The 23,202-nt window shown below is 33.0% G+C and overlaps 1 protein-coding gene across 1 annotated transcript in view; it reads right to left on the reverse strand.

Annotated features, from left to right (window-relative positions):
• The window catches only part of LOC117794010 (carbonic anhydrase-related protein 10), a 132,787-nt gene that overhangs the window by 67,323 nt on the left and 42,262 nt on the right, over nt 1-23,202 (reverse strand). The window contains exons 2-3 of the mRNA XM_034634473.1: nt 23,009-23,145; nt 15,286-15,498 (exon numbers count right to left, since the gene is read on the reverse strand). Of these exons, the coding sequence (XP_034490364.1) occupies nt 15,286-15,498; nt 23,009-23,145 (350 nt within the window). The remainder of the gene's footprint in view (nt 1-15,285; nt 15,499-23,008; nt 23,146-23,202) is intronic.

Here is a 23,202-nt window from a genome sequence, read left to right on the forward strand (position 1 = left end):
ACACAAAATGAAGGGTGCCGAATATATATTTATTGGTTATTGGATGACACCAGAAGCATATCGATTGTACTGTCCAGAATCAAATAAAGTAATCGAAAGTAGAGATGTCGTCTTTGTGGAAAACGATTGTGGTGCCTGCGCAAGCGACGAAAAGAATAGTTTCCTGTTAGAAAAGGGTGAGTCAATTCGTCAGCAGCAGGTACTCGTTGAGGGCCACGAGAGTATCAATGGCAGAGAATGTTCAGCAAGAAACAGCAGGTGATGTCAACGATGAAGATTGCATAACTGAAGATACCGATACCGAGCACGATGAGAGTGCTGTGAGCGACGAAACAGAGCCTTCTTCACCAAGTGACGTTCGTGGTCGAGGACGCCCAAAGATGATAAGAACCGGCAAGCCAGGCCGACCCCGTAAGAAATTCAACATTTTGAACTTTTTTAAGGCAGAGGACATCGAAATATGAACATATGAATGATGTCAATAAGTCCAAGATCAATCTGGAGTGGTCGGTCCTAATTCAGAAGGAGATCGACGCACTTGAAGCTAATAAGACATGGGCGCTTGTTGACTTGCCAGAGGGCAAGAAAGCAATAGGCTGCAAGTGGGTTTTTGGCATAAAGGTCGACAAAGGCGGCTATGTAGGGCGCTTCAAATCTAGATTGGTAGCTAAGGGATGCGCACAACTTTATGGCGTCGACTATTTTGAAACATTTTCTTCAGTTGTGAGATACTCGTCCGTAAGAATGATCACGGCACTGGCTGTGAAGAATAAATGGTTTCTGCATCAAGTGGACGTGTCATCGGCTTATCCAAATAGTGTGCTCTCTGAGGATGTATATATGAAGCAACCGGATGGATTCGTGTGTAACGAATATCCCAATGAAGTCTTAAAGCTCAAGAAATCTCTATATGGGCTAAAGCAAAGCGGTAGAGTGTGGAACGTTAAACTTGATTCAGTCCTGAGAAAACTGGGATTTCTTCCATGTGTCAGCGTCGAGCAAATGCTACATGCTTGGGGCATGTCAACGTGTAAGCCTGTAGCTACACCTTAGGAGGCCGGTCAGCCGGAAGTACCAGTCATTAATAGGCTCTTTAATGTTTTTGGCAATAACCACCAGGCAAGATACTACACTCTGTTGGAAAGCTGGCGCAGAGATTCGCCAACCCACACAAGGAGCATGAAGTTGCTGAGATACTTAAAAGGCACAGCTGATCTGAAGATTCACTACCAGGTTACGGGTTACGCTACTTGGATACGTCGACGCAGACTGGGCAAACGATTCTACAGACAGCAAATCGTAGTGTGGATACGTGTTTCTTGGGAGTCCAAGAAACAAAGTCTGGTAGCGTTAATCAGCACAGAAGTCGAGTATATTGCCTCATCTACTATGGCGGAGGAGGCAACATATCTCAAGAAACTGTTTCATGAAATAGATTTTGATAAAATTAAGACAATTAATAGCAGCAAGCACATTCATATAAAGTATCATCACGTAAGAGAACCTTATTCTAAAAATGAAACTGATAATCAGTATATATGTACCAATGATATGACTTCAAATGTATTAATTAATTAATTTGCAGAAGATCAAACATGTTAAATGTATCAAAGAAATAAATTGTTATTAACATGAAATCAAGTATATAATCGTTGAGAAGGAGTATTGAAATATGTATTAGATGTTGGCAACTAATATAACTTGAAATCTAGCCACACTTAAGCTTACCTCTTCTGCTTTGTTCATATTCTTTTTATGTATACTCTTGAAATCACTCTCTCGCAATCGTCGCTTTGAATCAGACTCACACGCAAATAATAAATATAAGCCCATTTAAACTACTGCGTATGATTTCTTATTTTACAAGTTTATTAAAATCCAACAAAAATCATGGCGGAAATGCAGAGATTTTAAAATTATAAAGATTTTGGTGCAAATCATTTTTTTCTAGGACAATTATAAAATGGATTTTTATACCCGTTAATTAAAAAATAAGTAAAGGGTAAAAGGGCATCTCCGACCTTATAAAGTATATATATTCTTGATCAGCATCTACAGCCGAGTCGAAATAGCCATGTCCGTCTGTCTGCCTGTATGAACGAAAGGATCTTAGAGACTATAAGAGGTAGAGCAACCAAATTTGTCACACAGTTTTCTATATACCCAACGCAGATCAAGTTGGTTTCAAATTTAAGCCACGTCCCCCTCCGCTCGTAAATCGCGTAAGACTGTTAATTCGTCTTTATGAACAAGGGGATCTCAGAGACTATAAGAGATAGAGTAACCAAATTTGGCACACAGATTTCCATATGCCCCACGCAGATCAAATTAGTTTCAATTTTAAGCCACGCCCCGCTCCGCCTCCGAAAATCGCAAAAAACCACCACACCCACATTTTTCAAGATAATACAGTTTTTATGGTAAATAACGTTATCAATATTATCTATAATCTCACTTAACCGCAGCAAGATCGGACAAGTAGAACGGGAGTACTAGCTAACGAATGTTTTTAATAAAGTCAATGTTTCAATACAATCACCTAAAAGTACGCAGTAGTTTTTATTAGGTATTTCTTTAAAGTACTTTTATATATATTGAAAAAAGTAACGGGTAACCTATGGTCGGAATCTCGACTTTAGCATTTCACACTTGTTTTTATTTAAGTAAAGATAATTATCATTATTTACGGTCCCTAGCTAATACAAATTTATGGAAGGACGGTAGAGTTTCCGAAAACATGGATGAGAAGAAAAAAAAAGTGGGTAGGGGTAAGTCGGCAGTTCGAAAAGTCGACAAAACAGTTGTGCAGAAAATAATGAAGGTAATCACACAATAAATTCACGTTAAAATAGACTCTTGACTTTTTCCAAATTTGTTTTGGGTTTTATAATGTTTATATAATATAGATTTCATATGTATTAAGAAATTAAGACTAATTTTGATTTATAACTTCTGAATTATAAATGAAACAAAGAGTGCAGTTTCTTTCATTAGACTCCTTATTTACTTATGGCAGCAAATATTAATTTTAAATTGAATTTTCACTACATAACAGTCCGCGCCAGTGACAAAAGCAGCAACGTAAAGAAATGCAACTATATATATTTTGTGCTATGGAAAGACTTTCGTCGTTTGACTTTTAACTTGTAGAGATGTTTTGTTTTTTGAGGATATCAGTAAATTTTTGACATTGTTACTTTTTTTAGAAGGTATTTAATTCCAACAAAAAACCTTTTTACAAGGTAAAAGTTTAGTGACAAAAGTCTTTCCATTCCCCAAAATTCCTGATATCCAATTTTATGACGAAATATATTCAATCTATATGTATAAATATCTTTGTCCAATTGACATTGTACAGGCCAAACGGCTTGACATGCGACCTTGAAACTTGGCCACAATAAACTTAAGATAATTTTATCGTGGGATAAGACGGCGTTTTGGAAAATTTGACCTGCAAGAGCGTCAAAATCGAAGTCAAATATCGATTTTATTTTGATTTACGTATAGCGGGCTTAGTACCTAGGTGGCGCAGAGGATGGTGTACACCAGCGGTGGGCCCGAAATTTGCAATCGGGAGCACTACAACAACATCTAAAACAAAAACAACATCTGAAGCCATGAATTAAAGCAAAATGAACACATTTATGACTCTGTGCGTCTCGACGATAAATCTGTGTGGTTGTTGTTGGTTTTGACAAACCAAAACAATTATACACTTAAAGAAGTTCTAATTAATTTTATTTGCAAGTCGAACGCTTATTATATGGTAAAAATCAAAACGCATCAAAACCAACTTTACTTTTTCAATCATAGCAAAATGAACACTTTTATGACCGTACGCGTCGCAGCCGAAACTCAAGCATTTGCTGTGTGTTTGCTGTTTAGTTTAATTGGGGGTCATAAATGATTTTCGCGCAGCATCAAAAGTTGTTGTTGTAGCCGGAGCAACGAGAGCAAGGGCTTCCCCACCGCTGGTGTATGCGCTTAAGCACAAGAGGTCCGCTTTTCGAGTCAAGGTTTCATTTTTTTTTTTTAATTTCATTTTATTAACAAGAGTTCCCCTAGATCAAACTACAGTAGAGGCAAGATTTTATTTTTTAGTTTCATTTTTTTAATATTTAGATTTTACGATACTTTACAATTTGGTCATAATCGGATCATATAGCTGCAATAGGAACAATCGGGTTCAGATTCACCTTTAGTATGAAAAACTTTTTGTTTTTTAAGCTATCCCAAACAACCTCACAGATTGTGTTTTTTTTTCCATATGTTACACCCAAGGATTAAAACCGAAACGAATACCGGCTTTAGTTACAACTTCGGTTATGCTTGAATTAAGGTTTTCGGTTATGGGTTACGGTAAACCTGTAAAGATCGGTTTCGTAATGGTTACCGGTTTTTTTAAAGTTTCGGTTTTGAAATACCGGTATAGTTTCGGTTCACAAAAAATAAAAGATATTTTTCAATCACAAATTATATTTATTTTTAAACTTAAAATTTAATTTAATTTTTGTAACTTCATTATTTATTTTTTTGTACTGCTTATTCAGTGTGATACGTAGTGAAGTTAAACTTAAACAATTTAAAGTTCAATATATTATTTATATAACTTATATTAACCGCGCAAATTCATTGCTATATTGAAAATTCAGAGATCAATATTCATATTATTAAAAAGATACATATCTTATGTGAAAAACGATTATTGCTCCTAATGAACACAATTGAATTTAATGTTTTGTTGTCCATCTTGTTCGAAATCCAACATCATTAACGCACGAAAAAGGTCTGCCATTCACTGTGCACAGTAGCACACATGCTTGTTTAATGCTTTCCTTCGTGATACGTACGTTCACAGATTTTGTTAAAAATTTGTCAACTTTGGCAATTCCGAATTATTATTAACTTCACCACTTGGCTTGCTTTTCTCGAGTTTTTTTCGAGCTCTCTTATTTTGAGTCTTCTCAAAAACATCCAAGTGGCATCGCTTGATATGGTTCGTTAAATTTGTGCCGTGCTTTCCCTGAAGATAAAAGTTGGTTAAAAAATATGTATACCTACATGTATATACAGTTGGCCATAAAATGTTTTGACAAATTAAAAAGATTTTATATATTAATAGGCAAACAAAAATATTTTTATTAATTTCTTGTCAAAACTGTCACTTGGCGCACTGTATCCAATTTAGGTGTATGCACATACATACACATGTACATGTATGTATGTAAATGTATGTATGTAAGTAGCAAAATAAATCAGCGCTGCAAGTGTCTTATCCAAAATGTTGGATGCTTGCAGGCTTGTTTTAAAGCTAAAATCACTAATCCATTTATTATGCATATATGTATGCAAATTAATGTTCTTCCAGTCCGGTTGTGGCTGAAGATTAGGTTGAGAGGTAAACTATACCTCTTATTGCTGGCCTCGGGCTCAGACAATAACACAAATTATTTAACGGCCAAGTGCCGAAGTGAATATTTATTTGAGCGACTTATTGGAAGAGCGCTGTATTCAAGACTGATTTCTTAATACAAAGAATATTTTACTTAAGCTAAGCCAAAGCTCGCATCACGCCACAATGTCATGGTCGGCAAGCCGACTCAGCAAAATCCTAGGCAATAACGGAAACTCTTGCAGCAAAACAAAAGTGTCCGGTTACCGCCGCTGACCATTGTAGCTACAGCGCCCTGATACAAAGTATGCAGCGCCGCAATTGCGAGGGCTGTTCTTTAACTTATGAAGCACGCGATAGCGATGGTTGATTATAAACTTATGAAATATCCTATATTGAGTGTTATGTGTTAACTTGCACATATGTATATGTAATTATGTCACTGTATAATTTTTAAAATTAATTTATGTTACTCACTGATTCTTTATCACATCGTTTATTTTCACTTTCAACCAAACAAGTGCTCGAGTTCTTTTCCAAGTTATATGAAAAAAACTTTCGGAAGGGATTCGATTCTGGTCGAGGCATCTTGAATAAAAAAGGTTTTACGCACTTGTGTACATATGTATGTCTTCACTTTTCAAAGTCTTCGATCGCGAGCTTTTGTCGAAATAATGTTAGAAAACTGCATTCGCGAGGCGACTACGAAACACCCTGTGCCCAAATATGTATATTTGCAGTTACATATGTATGTATGTATATTAATAAATAATCACATCTGAATTAAGCTTATTTTATGTAAATAACAGGGTTACACAAATGCATTATTAACATAAACATTGTTAATATATTTATTTTATAAACATATGTATGTATTTACATATAAATATAATGGGTATTTATGCTGTCGCATAAATTTATATAAAAAGTTCAGCCTGTGTAAACATACATATGTATGTGTGCATGTTAAATTTTGTCTGTCCTGCTCGCCCTTGTCCACTCCAGACTAGAAAACGCACAAAAGTAACCGCCGATACGTCACCACAAAATTCGTAAGAATAACTCACACGAAGACGAGAATTGAAATTTCGTTGCTCTTTGCATATGGATGTATGTATGCACGTACATACATATGTTCACTACGAGTTAAAGAAGCAAATTTTGCACACCGATTTAACAACATTTGCGCGGCGTACTCATACATACATACATACACACATGTATACGCGAACATACATATGTATGTATATATCAGCAAATAAAATGCAGCTAGTTTTTGCATGTTTTTTTGTTCGTATACGTGTACGTATGTATATACATTGTAATTTTGCAAACAATTACTTATTTGTGTATGTACATATGTATATTCTTTTGCTTGTTCCTTGGTTAAAACGACTTGTGCTGCGGTAATTGCTTATCATTGGACTTTCTACTAAAATAACAAGCAGCCACCTGCTCTGTTAGTTTTAATCAGTTCAAACGACGCATAGAACCGAAATTAACCTTTATAAATGAATCGGTTACTAAACGGTTATTTCGCTTTAAAGAGCTTCGGTTTTTAGGTTTCGGTATAGTGAATAAAATTATTTTCGGTTACGGTTTTGGTTACAAATTTCATTCGGTTTCTACCGGTTAAAGGTTACGGTTTCGGTTAAGGTTTTAATCCCTGGTTACACCCTTTCCAACTTTTGTCAAAATCGGATGACTATATCATATACATAGCTCTCATAGATACAATCAAGCTCAAATTAGCCTTTAGCATGTAAAACTTTTTTGTTTTTTAAGACATATCAACCAAACTCACAGATTGAGACTGCTCGTTACACCCTTACCAAATTTGGTCAACATCGGGTAACTATATCATATAGCTGCCATTGGAACAATTGGATGGAAATTAACTGTTAGTATGAAAATTTAAATTTTTAATTTGTTAAGCTATCTCAACCAAACTCATAAATTATGTATTTTTTACTAAATGTTCCACCCTGTTCAAATTTGGTCTAAGTCGGATGACTTTGTCATATAGATGCCATATGAAATTTTTTTTTAACTTTTGCAATATCTTAACCAAAACTCACAGATTCGCTTTTGCTCGCCAAATTACTTATTACTTTTCTGCCAAATCTAGCAGCGTGCATACAATTATACATTTCTCTTACAAAAATTGTTATATTAAATAAATATGTTGCTACTTATTGCATTCAGCAAGAAATTTCCAACGACCAACAATTTCCAATTATTTTCATAACGTATGAAAACTGATAATAATTGCTTCGTACGAACGGTGAAAAACGTAGTAGTCTGATTTATAACAAGCTATCATGTCATTCAGCAGGAACTGATAACTGATCCATCAAAAATAAAGAATGCATTACTGATTAAAAAACCTGTCGAATAAACCCAATTTTAGAAATAACGACCCTTTGCTCTTGAATGACAGAAACTGCAGTTGAAATGCCTTTTCTTGCACATATTCTTGCTACTTTTATTATTTTCTTATATACAAACAAGTTAATGTGATCGGATTTTAGAATCAACAAATTTGTTGTGTGCCCGGGTTGCAGATTATTTTTATATTTATTATTTTAAAAATTGAGTGTCCGAATTGTCAGGTTGTCCGAATTAACTAGCGTCCGAATTAATGAAATAGTACAGTAATTTATTTTTGCGTTAAAGAAGTTTATTCAAGAAAAATATAAGAAGTGCTCAACTTTTCGCGCTTCGATTCCGCGAGCGAAACGAGCAGGGGTCGGAGCCCCATAGTTTAATATAAAGGTTGAGCTTCTTAATACATAAATATTAGTTTTTACGCAGTGCCGAATGTAGTTTTTATACCCGTTACTTAAAATATAAGTAAATGGGTATGTGTTCGTTGGAATGTATGTAACAGGGAGAAGGAGACATCTCCGACCCCATAAAGTATATATATTCTTGATCAGCATCAACAGCCGAGCCGGTATAGCCGTGACCGTCCGTGTGAGCGCCTAGATCTCAGAGACTTTAACAGATAGAGATACCAAATTTGGCACACAGATTTCTATAGACCCCACGCAGGTCAAGTTTGTTTTAAATTTTTGACACGCCAGCTTCCGCCCTCGCAATTCGCAGATCTTAAGATATAACAGTTTTTATGGTAATTAACGTTATCCATAATATTATTTATAATATCAATTAACCGCAGTAAGATCGGTTGCTAACCAAAGTTATTAATAAAGTTATTATTTCAATACAATCACCTAAAAGTATGCAGTAGTTTTTATAAGGTAGTAATTTCTTTAAAGTACTTTTATATATATTGAAAAAAGTAACGGGTATCCTATGGTCGGGATCTCGACTATAGCCTTTTAACACTTGTTTTTTTTTATTTTATATATTTTGTTTTAAAGCTTTATCAGATTGGTTTAGATATATTAAAAAAAAAACACAAAATAGTGTTTCGTACTAAAATGTGATTTTCGCCCGACCGTTGACAGGTAACAGGAAATATATTTCAAGCCCCCCAGTCTATAGTTATGTATAATATACCAAGACAAGTGACAACCGATTTGAATTAAATTTGAACAGTATGTAAAAGACCAACTTAAATGCATTTTCTGTCAGATATTTAAAAAAACAAAAAGTTTTTCGTCTTTTAACATAATTTTCTACAGATTGTTCCAACGGCAGCTTAATGATATAGTAAACCGATTTGAGACCATTCTCGTCTGAATGTACACTGCGCGACACTGGTTAGACGAAGCAAATTTATTTTTACTAATAGTGCTCTATTAGGGATATGGCTTTCGGAAAAAATCCAATTTCAGGTAGTGTTGATAGTTCGAGCAATGACCTATTAAATAACACTATAAATGTAATTTACATTCAATGCAACACTGAGCTATAAAAGATTATCGAAATGACCTTGCGAAAACATGTACTTTTTGCACCTAGCATAAATCAGTAATTAAGCTAATTTGTGCTATATTTAATCTCAAAATTATTTAAAATAACAACTTGGGACTGTCTCAATTCAACATATGGGCAAAGCTAAAATCTTAAGCCATTTGGGGCGTGAGGAAATCGACTATTTGCATTCCCAAGGACTTTCCAATAGAAAAATTGCAGAAAAAAGAGAGCGGAGCTCGAGAGCTGTTGACCGATATCTGAAAAATCCAGAGATATATGGCAATTAATAAAAGGTCGAAATAATGCCTTGAATTCTCGAGAAGAGCAACAAATGTTAAGAATTGCATCTAATTCGACAAAGTCTATTGCCAAAGTAAAGGAATTAGCAGGTGTTAACGCAAGTTTGTCGACCGTCAGACGCACTTTTTTGAAGGCCAACCATCTGAAGAGGCTTAAACTTAAAAGAAAACCATCACTTAATGATCTTCGTAAGCAAAAAAGACTCCAATCTGCCAAAGATTATATGACATGGAGCATTCAAACAGAAAGTGCCCTCAATAATTGGAAATTCGTTGCCTTTTCTGATGAAAAACGTTTTAATTTGGATGGTCCTGATGGATATCAGTACTATTTTTACGATTTAAGAAAAGAAGAAATTACTTTAAGCCGCCATCACAGCCGTGAGGACTTAAACATAATTGAAAATGTTTGGGGCTGGATGGTTCGAAACGTATACGAAGGAGGACGTCAGTACGATGACAAAGAATCGCTGGTGTCTGCGATCAAGCTTGCTTGGAGCAAAATATCGTTGGAGTACTTAAGAGCACTTTATTCTTCCATTAAAGATCGGATTTTCGAAGTGATCCGCAATAACGGTGTTTCCACTCATTATTAGATATTTTTGTTAACCATTTTTAGTAATTAAAAATAAAAAAAAACCTCTTTTTTTCTTCTAAAAAACAAAATATCATTCCTGCGTCTAATCATGTGACGAATCAAAAAGTAACTTTTTTTTATCTCTTCTGGGTAATTATTTTTTTTTTCCTCTGTTGGTTAAAAAATACCTTTTAGTCATTAACATACTTCAAAGAACAAAATTCAGTTTTTTTTAAATTTTTTTTTTTTTATTTTAAAAGTACACGTGTATTTTCATGATAGTTTATGGTGCGTCTAACCTTTTGACGGGGAGAGTATAAGACTGACTTACTTGCATTACACTAGGCAACAGCCAAAAAATCAAAAGAACGAAACCCACATTTTGGATAGATTTGGGGCCTTTCGAGCTTTCTTTGAATTTAAAAGTAAAAAAAAGCTAAGCAAAAAATCAATACTTTCTTGATTCAAAAATTGATAGCTCTTAAGCTACTGGCTTAAAGACTTTGTATAAATGAAATATAGAAATATTCATTAGCTTTTAGGATAAGTAAAGCTTTTGAAAATCGGCTTGGGCATTCACAAGAAATGATTACAAAAATGGGCTCACATCGAAAAAAAAACCCGAAATAAAATTTGATTTTCGACCGATCGTTCCTTAGGCCACTATATGATATAGCTGACCGATTTGAACCAAATTTGGTCAGAAAGTATACGACCAACTTAGTTGCATATTCGTTCAGAACGGTTGAAAATTAAAAAAAAACACAAAAAGTAATTGGGTGTATTGTGTTCGTTTAGATGCATGTAACAGAAGGAGGAAGAATATATATTCCTGGTCAGAATCAACAGTCGAGTCGTTATAGCCATGTCCGTCTGTCCGTCCGTCCGTGTGACTATAAAAGATACAGCAACCAAATTTGGCAAACAGACTTTTATAAACCCCATGCAGATCAAGTTTGTTTCAAATTTTTGCCACGCCACCGACAGTTTTTAAGTTTTTAAGATATTATTATCTATTATCCCACTGAATCACATTAAGATCGGACAAGTAGAACGGAAGTAATGGCGAATTAATATTTTCTAAACAATTCAAGTAATTTTTTAATGTTCTTTCATATCCCACAAAAAAAACCTCTACACGAGGTAAAAGTTTAGTGACGAAAGCAATTTCTAGCCCCAAAATTTCTGATATCCAGTTTTGTTACGAACACAATTCAGTTTAATCTAAAAATTTTAAATAAAAATATAAATTAATAAAAAAAAGCGAAAATTGGCATTGTGGACTGTAAGCAAAAAGTGTAAGCTGTTTTGTACATAAAAATTACTTTTTGCGCAGTGTTTAAAGGTACGCCCTCGAACACACCTTTCCAATGATATATAGAACATATCTGTAGCTTCTATGGCTTGGAAACTATTGAGGTTTTAATTTTAGCGGCATCTAGCGTTTTCCCGCTAAACTAGCGGTTTTTTCAAAAAGTCGTAGAACAAACATTTCTAGATTTTCAAAAAGGAATAAATCCCCATCATTACATTTAAGCTTTTTTAGTGCTTTGATGCAAATAGACAAACAGACAAACAAACTGACTTTTCATTTCATTTTGAGAACTCCACTAAAATTTTCAAATTTATTTATCTTTTGAACCAGTTATCGGATTTGGGTGATTGAGGTATCAATCGACGCGTATTTTTAACTCAAACTTAAAAAAAAACAAAATTTTGCCAAAAGGCCCCAAAAGCCCTATTAACTACAATCATTTAAATAAATACCCCAGGTTGGTAAGAAAAAGTTTTAGTATGCCATTTTGTAATTTAGGACTAAGCCTTTCGATCGGTATATAAATCGATCTGATCGGACAGTCGAGTCGTAGCAAATTTTCCAACTTAGCTGTATATATTGCTAGTCGCCTTTCGAACCCTTCGTGATGCTTTCGTCACTAATGCGAACTGCCGTCCGCAGTGATATATTGAAATAAGTAACGGATGTCCCATAGCCTTTTTGACTAGGTTATACTAAAGTTTGATTTTCGACTAAGAGTCTCTATGGCAGCTATATGAAATTGTAGACCGATTTAAGCAAATCTGGTTATAGTGTGAAAAAAACCTCTACACGAGGTAAAAGTCTAGTGACGAAAGTAATTTTAAGCCCCAAAATTTCTGATATCTAATTTTGTGACGAACAAAAAAAGGGTGAGCTTCTTTCTATATAAAAATTACTTTTTGCGCAGTGCCGAATGCCAATTTTCGCTTTTTTTTCCTTAATTTATATTTTTATTTAAAATTTTTAGATTAAACTGAATTTTGCTCGTCACAAAATTGGATATCAGAAATTTTGGGGCTAGAAATTGCTTTCGTCACTAGGCTTTTACCTCGTGTAGAGGTTTTTTTTGTGGGATATCAGAAAATTTTGCAATTGCTTTTGCTTTTGACATTGTAACTTTATCATTAATGCAGGCAAATAGTAAAATATATAAATTTAGTTGTTCAACGTATTTCATATTTATAAAAAAAAACATGGGGTCTCCGCCCCCTGCTCGCTTTGCTCGCGTTGCTACAGCCGAGCATACTCTACTGTCGGAGACCCCGTACTTACTATGAAAAAAAAAGTTTTTCATACTAAGACTTGGATTTCGCCCGATCGGTCCTATGACAGTTATATGATATAGTGGTTCAATTAGAACCAAGTTTGGTCAGGATCATAAGTCTTACTTAAATGAATATTCTATTAAAATTGGTTACGATATCTCGTAAAACAAAAAATTTGTTCATACTAAGACTTAATATTAGACCGATCGGCCCTATGACAGCTAAATAATATAGTGGTCCGATTTGAACCAACTTTGGTCAGGATATATAAAACCAAGTTAAATGCAAATTGTGGTTTTGGGTGATCGAGGTATCAATCGACGCGTATTTTTGATAAGAATTAACAAAAAATATAAAATATTATCAAAATACCCCAACGGCCACATTAGCTGCGATCGTTTAAATTTTGACCCTGCCACTTACACCCCCGTATCTCATGAACCAGGTAAGTAAGAAGAAGCTTTATTATGCCATTTTGAAAGTTAGAACTTAACCTTTTGATCGGTATATAACTGATCTGATCTGACAGTCATAGAAAATTTTTCATAAGCTGTATATATTGCTTGTCTCCTTTCGCACCCTTCGTGCTGCTTTAGTCACTGGCCCGAACTGCCGTCCGCAGAGATATTACTAGCCCAGATGTATATTGTGTCAGATTTGTTGAGATATCTCAAAAAACTCATACTAAAACTTAATTTTCGACCTATCGTTCCTATGGCAGCTATATAATCACGAAAGAATAATGCACAAGAAATGTGTTTTGGTTAGTTAGTAAGCTAAAACTTGTGGCTCTCGATCAATGAAGAGATAACACCAATTGGGAATGAACTGTAACTGGACCGGGAGTATCGGTACATTAGTGTACAGCAGTGTTGGCAACTTTTGGGATGAAAAATAGATGTTTTTAATGGGAAATAGTACGAAAATCCAATATTCTCTCAGAGTTAATCATAAAATTATGAAGCCCAAAACCCTTTTAATGATGTTTAAATGTAATCGTGATCATCATGATTTAACAAAACTATATGCCGCAAATTAGTTAAAGTTTACATATATTTAAAAAAAAAGCCAAAAAAAAAACTAAAAGCTAAATTAACACTGACATGAAAAAAATCAGTTACACCAGTTACACAAAAACTTCGCTCAATGAGTTTTTCAACAAATTTATAACTCTTGATAGAGATTGGCAGTCTCATGAACAAAAGTGTTTTTCAAAATCAATCGCTACTTATTGAGCGAATATGAAAGTCGCAAAACAATCAACCGAGATTAAAACCCTGAAATCTTTTTTTGTAATATATAATAAATTTATTTTTATTATCGAGTAGACGGCGCAGTAGCTAGTACTTTAGACTGTAGTTATTATATTATAAAGAACTTATGTATAATAATTAAAATAAATAATAATAATAATATATTTATTATATTGAAATATTGAGTTTTGTTGAACTCCTTGGTATTTTGTGATTTTTAGTATGTTTGTGATTTAGAGTAATTTTTGGTATTTTTTTAATTCTATTATTTTTTAGCATTTTCAGTATCAACTGGTATTTTGTGTGCCAATAATTACTACATATATTACTGCAACGAATATAGAAGAAAAAATGAAATATGATAGAAAATAGTCGAATCCTTAATTTCGTCCTTAAAGGACATGTGATGCATCATATGAAAGGTCTCGAGTCATAGATCAAGAATATTTTTAAATTTTGAAAATCCACCACTTGGTTCAAAAGATATTCACTTTGACTTTTATTTTTGATTTTTAAAATAAAAGTTGCGGAATAACTCTTATCTGCAACTTTTAAAATAAGAGTTATTTTTGATTTTTATTGAAGAAATCAGAAATAAGAGTTATTTCACAACTTTTATTTAAAAATTGAATTTTAACTATTATTTTTGATTTTTTTAATAAAAATTAAAAATAATTATTATTTCGTAACTTTAAAATATAAGTTCGAAAATAACTGTTAATTTGCAATTTTTATTTTAAAACTTATAGCAGTTACGGTCCCTGAAACCAACAAATTTGGATGAGCTTAAGCTATTCATTCGAGATATAATTGCTGTTATTTCTACCTCAACTCTCCAAACAATAAAAAACAACTTTCTGATAAAACGACGAACAAACGTTATCGCGAAGGGGGGACATTTAAATTCAATTATTTTTTAAAATAAATTAAGCTATATGTAATAAAATTGAAATTTTATGAACATGATGAACAATGAATTTTCGAATGAAGTTTTCACAACAAAAAACAATTTGTTTTTGTTAAAGAATAATTTTTTTTAAAAAGGAAATACAAATTTCATTTATAAAATCGCATAATTTGACTGTGAGTAAGCTCAAAACTGCCGATGCAAATTTCCTCTTTTCTTCTAAACTATTTATTTATAAAAAAAAAAACAAATTTGCTCAAGTATATCTTAATAAATCCAAATAAACCTATATATGCATAGAAAAAATAATTTTCTTAAATGGTTCTATGCTCATGCAGAAGAGGATTAAGACAATCGGCTCTGTGTGTCAGTCAGTGACTTGAGCTTACCTCTGCTGGGAATGTGTATCCTTCGACGCTGTGCTCAGAGCCAAATTGATCATTGAGTCCATAGTGTATGTGTATCTCATGGAAACGATACCGGTAAGACAAAGGACCGCCAGATATGTTTACGGGTGTTTGCATGCCATCGTAATTGGCCACAGTATCATTGCCAGCTGTGAAGATAACACTATGACCCGTATTGCTTATGATACCGCTAATCTGCCAAAGAAAAATAGCAATAAAAGCTAGTAGCAAAGTCTACAGTCGCGCAATCACGGCTGTAAGAGACAAGTAAGATTTTTTTGTTTTTGTGCACAATATATGTTAAAGTTCTAAGATATTTTCACCAGGAAACCATAGTTCTAAAATCAATTCTTATTCCCCGGTTTTTGCTTTGAAAAATTGTGTGCTTTTAATCCTTGCATTAACGAAAATTATGTTTTAAGGACAATTGGACCTTTGATTCTATAAATAATTGAAAGTCCTGGTGCTTAAAAGAGTTTTGATAACAATCTTGCAAGGATGGGACTAAAGACATTAAAGATACGCTAATAATAATATGCCAAAAATTGACCAAAAAAAAGGATTTTTTTAACACAAAAAGCTAGGACTTGGAATTGATTTTAGAACAACATACAAACATGCCCTGCAGGGTATGTTCTAGAATAGGTAGAAAAGCAGCTTGTTAATAAAAAAATAATTCAATGATTAGTATTAAGACTACAAACAGTGGGCGATTTGGCCGATCTAGCGTAACAAAATGAAGTTTTTCGATTATTGAAATCTACCAAAATTTGATTTCCCGCCGATAGCAAAATGTTCAATTATCATAAAAATGTTATCTTTAATTTTTTATCGACATTTTTGATCAGCTGTGAGCTTTCAAAGTCAACATATGTAAACACAGCTGTGACAAAAACATTTTCCGCCTTTTTAATATAGCTGCACACATATGTAACTATGTGTAATTGTGTGTTTGTTGTGACCTGAATTATATTTTTGATTTGTGTTTTAAATTAGCCACCTTTGTAAGGCCCTTTTTGTGAGAAAGTCTTAACTTTGATGGAGTACCACTTAGTGAGTCCGTCGTAGATCAGAATTTGAGTTTATCTGAAAATAATGATCGTCTTCTGTGTAAATTGACCAACATAAGCTGCAGCATTCCGCATCTGTTAAAACTGTAGGACATTTCAGTTATCATGTTTAGGTGAAAAACACTGAAACTTACGTAAAAAAATATTCTATTAGAGATTTCTGATAAGCCGAATAATTCGAAATCGAATTTGAGTACCGACTCAAATACTTTTTTTTATAAAATTGTAAAATTTTCCAAAAAAAATTACAATTTTTTTTTTATTTTCAAAAAAAAAAAAAAAAAAATTACTCTCGTTTATGGGCTTTTAGGACAGAATGCATATAAAAAAACAAATTTGGAAAAAATCTTTTGGATTTTGAGTTACTAGTTTCGTTACGCTTAATCGGCCAAATCGCCCACTGTTAGTTGATATGGTTTAAAATGCAAAAAGTAAAGGCTAACTAAGAAAAATAATTATTATATTATTAATTATTATTTATGGGGATTAAATCACAATAATGTCGCATTTTTTGAGGTTTTGACCGATTTAACAAAATAGATCGTCGATGTGCCATCTCGGGATGACTACCAAAAAATTGGATTTTTTGTTCAGATATTGCTATTGAATCGTATCATGCATTAATTATAAAGAAGTTTCATTTTCACTCCAGCCTTATGCACAGGCACAGAATAAAAATTTAGACACAAAATGTTAGCGGACGAAAAAAATTGATGATGATGAATGCGACAAATTACACTAGGCAACAGCCAAAAAATTACACGAGCCAAGCCCACTTTTTTTATAGATATTATATATATATATAAAGGGCCCCACCCTAATTGACGAAAAACATTTTTTTTTCTATGGTGAGATTTTTTTTTTAGTATTTTTTTGTCATCATTACTCGAGAGTGCAAAAACCGAAAAATTTTACTTTTTCTGAGAGCTAAGGAAATATCTCTTATTCATTTATACAAAGTCTAAGACTTAAACCAGTAGTTTAAGAGACATGGATTTTCAAATTAGGAAAATTTTGATTTTTTGATTAACTTTTTCATACCCGATACTTAAAAAATAAGTGAAAGGGTATATTGTGTAACAGGGAGAAGGAGCCATCTCCGACCTCATAAAGTATACACTCAGAAAAAAAAATCAAGATTTTCGTACTTAAGCAGGCCATTTTTAATTACGAACAATCTCAACAGCTGTCTAAGCTCGGAATTTCTAAAGTTGAGAACAAAAATCTTATTTCAAGTTCTGTTTTCGCAAGTACGGAAATCTTAAAATTAGATTTTTTGGGGGTACTTTAAGTACGTTTTGGGTTTAATTCAAGTCTGAAAAAATTGAAAACATACTTCTCTAAGTACACAAAAATATTGAACTAAACCCAAAATGAACTTTTTTCTAGCCCAAAACATTGTCATAATTATTTAACTTTAATCTTAAAACATACACTAGTATGTGTACTAAAATTATTCAAAATACCAAAATTAAATACCAATAAATAATGGTGTATTTTCTTGGTAAGCGAAATTTCGAAATAGGTGCTGATTTTACCAGCTATCCAACCTTAACGTCATATTTGCGTAGCTAGAACCAGTTGAGGATTCTAGGTGCGACAATATAAAAGAAATATCCCAAAACGTACTGGTTTATAGTTCGAAAAGATCTTATTTTAACTTCCTTTCAATCTTGAAAAAAAACTAAACAAAGTACAAAAAAATCTTAAACTAGCTTAGTAAAAATAACTCGGTTGTTTCTGGAGGTATCTTTTATATATTTTCTATGGTCTTATATATTCTGACTTAGTTTGGATAAAATCGGACTACCATTTTGATAGCTGCCATAGGAATGTAAAGTCTCAATTCTAAAATTAAGCTCGATTCATACTTTATTCAAGACTTTTAGTACACAGCAATCCTAAAATTTTAAGAACGAAAATATTTTCTGTTTTTCCAACTACTTCAGTACTTTTTTTTACAATGTAATAATGGAAAATTTTTCCATAGTTGGTGTATATAAAAGAAAACAAAGTGTGTAATTTTGAAATTTTTATCTTGATTATAAGCGGAGATATTCACAAAGACTTTTATTCAAAAGTTTTCATACGACAAAAGTCTTTAAAGACTATTATTTTATTCCTCAAATATAAAAGTCTTTTGAGACTTTTAAAATTCTAAAATCAGAAATAAAAGTCTTAACAGACTTTTAAATTATTCATCAAAAAAGACTTGAAAGACTTACTAAAGACTAATAAAATAAAAATCAAAAATAATGATTAATTTTAATATTTATTTTTTTTTAAATAAAAATAACTATTAATTTGTATTTATAAAATAAAAGTCTTAAAATAACCATTTAAAGTGGCTTTTTTGGATATTCCTCATAACAGTTATGGTCCCTGGTATAACTTGATTTTCGCCTGATTGGTCCTATGACAGCTATTTGATGTAGTAGTTCGATATGAACCATCTTCGGTCAGAATTTATAAAACTATCTTAAATCCACATTCTATCAATTTAATTAAAATATCTCATAAAACAAAAAAGTTTTTCATACTTAAAGCTAGTTTTGACCCGATCGGTCCAATGACAGCTATATGATATAGTGGTCTGATTTGAACCAACTTTGGATATTGCATATTGTATTAGATTAGTTTAGATATCTCATAAAATTAAAAAGTTTTTCGTTTAAAACCTGATTTTCGACCGATAGAAAAATGTATACATTCAGTTAACAGGTATTATCTTCCAAACTCCTCAGCCAAAATTTATGTTTCATATACCAAGAACGAAAAGTTACGTTCTACAACATACTCAATTTAATAAAAATCGTTAGAGCCGTTTCGTCAGAAATCGCCAAAATGTAAGCTAAAAAACCTAATTTTACCTGTAATTTGAATTACCTGAGTACGTTAGAAAAAAAATTTAGGGATACGCCTAAAAGCCCTCAAACACACCTTTCCAATGATATATAGAACATATGTATACCTTCTATGCTTTGGGGACTTCGAGTCTTACCGCTAAACCAGCTGATTTTTCAAAAAGTCGTAGAAGGAACATTTCTAGATTTTCGAAAAGCTTATATACATATAAGCTTTTTTAGTGCTTTGATGCAAATAGACAAACAGACAGACAAACTGACTTTTCATTTCATTTTCAGAAGTCCACTAAAATTTTCACATTTATTTATCTTTTGAACTAATCGTCGGATTTGGGTGATTAAGCTATCAATCGACACGTATTTTTAATTAGAATTTAATATTAGAAAAAAATGGAAAATGTTACCAAAAGGCCCAAACGGCCCCATTAGCTGCAGTCATTAAAATGTTTCCCCTGCCACTTACACCCCAGCATCTCATGATCCAGGTGACTTAGAAAAAGTTTTAGCATGCCATTTTGTAAGTTAGGACTAAACCTTTCGATCGGTATATAATTCAATCTGATCGGACAGTCATAGCAAATTCTCCAAATTAGCTGTATGTTATATATTGCTAGTCGCCTATCGCACCCTTCGTGCTGCTTTCGTCGCTAGCGCGAACTGCCGTCCGCAGTGATACCAAATTTGGCACACAGATTTCTATATACTCCACGCAGACCAAGTTTGTTTCAAATTTAAACCACGCCCCTTTCCGCCCCTGCAAATCGCGAAAAACCACCACACCCACAGTTTTAAAGATCTTTCGTGGTAATTAATGTTATCTATTAGTATTATTTATAATCCCACTGAATCGCATCAAGATCGAACAAGTAGAACGGCAGTTATGGCGATTTAATTTGTCCAAAGTAGTGATGTTAATCCAAACTTTAGATCGAGTTTTATATCGAAATAGAAAATTGGCAAAAATAAGTATCGAATTGTCGATATATCGGAAAATATTAGAAATATTATTAGAAATATTATTTTTCTTGCATCGTTTTCATGTTTTTTTTTTCAAACTTTGGCAATTTGGTAGGTTATTTATTACGGTCGTGCAACAAAAATTTAACGACCAAACTCAATTCTACAAATTAACTACGCTGAACAATCCCCAGTGAGTTGTCGATATTTCATGAAATTCGATTTAATCAACTCGTCGTCAAGTAAAACATCAAGTTGAAGTACCCGATAATCGCTTTCGCTAAAATCGAGTTGTCGATATTTCGATATATTTTTACATCACTAATTTACAGTAATAAAAGTAATTTCTTTAAGGTGTTTTTTTATATATATTGAAATAAGTAATGGGTATCCTATGGTCGGGATCTCGACTATAGCCTTTCTCAATTGTTTTAGATTATTTTTTGTTTAAAATTCTAGGAAAAGTCAAAAGTATTTATATAGGTGCCTTAAATACGCGTCGTTTAAGATATGATTCATTTAAATCTATGAAAAGACGGCTAAGTAATTAGGCTTTAAACAATGAAACAAGTTTTATACAAAGGTTGGTTTTTGACTGATCGGTCCCATGGCAGCTATATGTTATAGTAGTCCGATGACAACCAAATTTGGACAGGTTGTATAAGACAATACGAGATTTGTAATTTGTAGGTTTGGTACAGATAACTTAAAAAATAAAAAAGTTTTTCATACTAAACTTTGCTTATCGGCCGTTTGTATCGATCGTTTCTATGGCAGCTATATGATATAGTAATCCGATTTCTAACAAAACTGGTAAGGATGTAATGGGCAATTAAGGATACCCAGTTTATGAGTTTGATTGAGATATCTCCAGAAAATTGTTCACACTAAAACTTGATTTTCTACCGATCGGCCGATCAATCCTATTGCAGCTATATGATACAGTGGTCCGATTTCTACCAAAATTGCTTAGGATGGGCAATTAAAAATACCCAATTTATGAGTTTGATTGAGATATCTCCAAAAATAAAAAAGTTTTATTTACTAAAACTTGATTTCCTACCGATCGGTCCTATGGTAGCTATATGATATAGTTGACCGATTTGGACCAACTTCCGTAAGGATGCATAAGACCAACTTATATGCATATTCTATCAGTTTAGTTAAGAGATCTCAAAAAAACAAAAAAGTTTTTCATACTAAAACTTGATTTTAGACCGATCGGTCCAATGGCAGCTTTATGATATAGTGGAACGATTTGAACCAACTTTGGTCAGGATATATAAAACCAAGTTAAATGCAAATTGTGGTTTTGGGTGATCGAGGTATCAATCGACGCGTATTTTTGATAAGAATTAACAAAAAATATAAAATATTATCAAAATACCCCAACGGCCACATTAGCTGCGATCGTTTAAATTTTAACCCTGCCACTTACACCCCCGTATCTCATAAACCAGGTAAGTAAGAAGAAGCTTTATTATGCCATTTTGAAAGTTAGGACTAAACCTTTTGATCGGTATATAACTGATCTGATCTGACAGTCATAGCAAATTTTTCATAAGCTGTATATATTGCTTGTCTCCTTTCGCACCCTTCGTGCTGCTTTAGTCACTGGCCCGAACTGCCGTCCGCAGAGATATTACTAGCCCAGATGTATATTGTGTCAGATTTGTTGAGATATCTAAAAAAACTCATACTAAAACTTAATTTTCGACCTATCGTTCCTATGGCAGCTATATAATCCAAAAATAAAAACAAACATGATCTGCGTACGGTATCTAGGAACCTACATACCAAGTTTGACATCTCTAGCTCCTATAGTTTGTGAGTTTGGTTAAAATATCTTAGAAAATAAAAAAGTTTTATATACTAAAGGTGGATTTTCGACCGATCGTTCCTATAGCAGCTATACTGAATAGTAAACCGATTTGAACCAAACTTGGTAGGGATATATAACACATTACCAGAAACACAACCAGCGAGATAAGATTATATATCTTTAGAAACTGCAGTAGTTTTCATACTAAAGGCTGATTCTCAACCGATCACTCCTATGGCAGCTATATGATATAGTAATCCGATTTTATGTGTAATGTGTAAGAAAAGCACATTGATAATCTGTGAGATTGGTTAAGATATTTCCAAAAACAAAAAAAGTTTCTTACTAAAGGTCATGTCGCTCCACAAGAAACTCATCCAAATCGACAAAAACATCCCTAGATGCAAAATAATATTATAGCGCCGTCTCTCCATAGATCATCTTATAAATCATATCTTAAACGAATCGTAATTAATGCAGCTTTGAAATTAAAAAGTAATACGTTTTTTTACTTTTCCTAGAATTTTAAAGTAAAAAAATATAAAAAATAGTTAAACAAAAAATCCTGATTTTCTTAATTCAAAAATTTATGTCTCGTTAACTAGTGGTTTAAATCTTAAACATCGAATGAACGAACTAAAGCTATATTTATTAGCATGAAAGCTTTTGAAAATCGGTTTTGGCATTCTCGAGCTATGATGACATATGTGGGTGCATCTCTGAAAAAAGTATTATAAATAAAATCAAATTTTCAAAAATTCCAAAAAAAAAAATCTCCCTAAAGAAAAAAAAAACGTTTTTGTCATATTGGGTCCCATATCTAACGAAATAAGGCGGTTTGGTTCGTGTAATAGCCGAAAAGTTCAATTTTGTTGCATAGTGTTATAGTCGGGAACTCGACTATCGAATTCTTACTTGTCTTTGCTTAATTTACTTTGTTAATTTTAATTCTCACGACCATCAAAAGTGTTATACTGAACATCTTGACTTACCCTGTGCTTGTCAATGTGCATCGGACGCAGATTCGGATCAAAAAGCAATCGCTGTGGTTCTAGATTAACCGGTGACTGACGGCGTCCCTTATTGCAGAGCGACCATTCCGGATTAATGAGACCCCAAAAGGCTGGACCTGAATAGAGAAGTAGAAAAAAAAATGATAATAATTCAATAGAAAAAATGTTGGCCG

The sequence above is a fragment of the Drosophila innubila genome, chromosome X, assembly GCF_004354385.1.
Source record: "Drosophila innubila isolate TH190305 chromosome X, UK_Dinn_1.0, whole genome shotgun sequence".
Lineage (NCBI taxonomy): Eukaryota > Metazoa > Arthropoda > Insecta > Diptera > Drosophilidae > Drosophila > Drosophila innubila.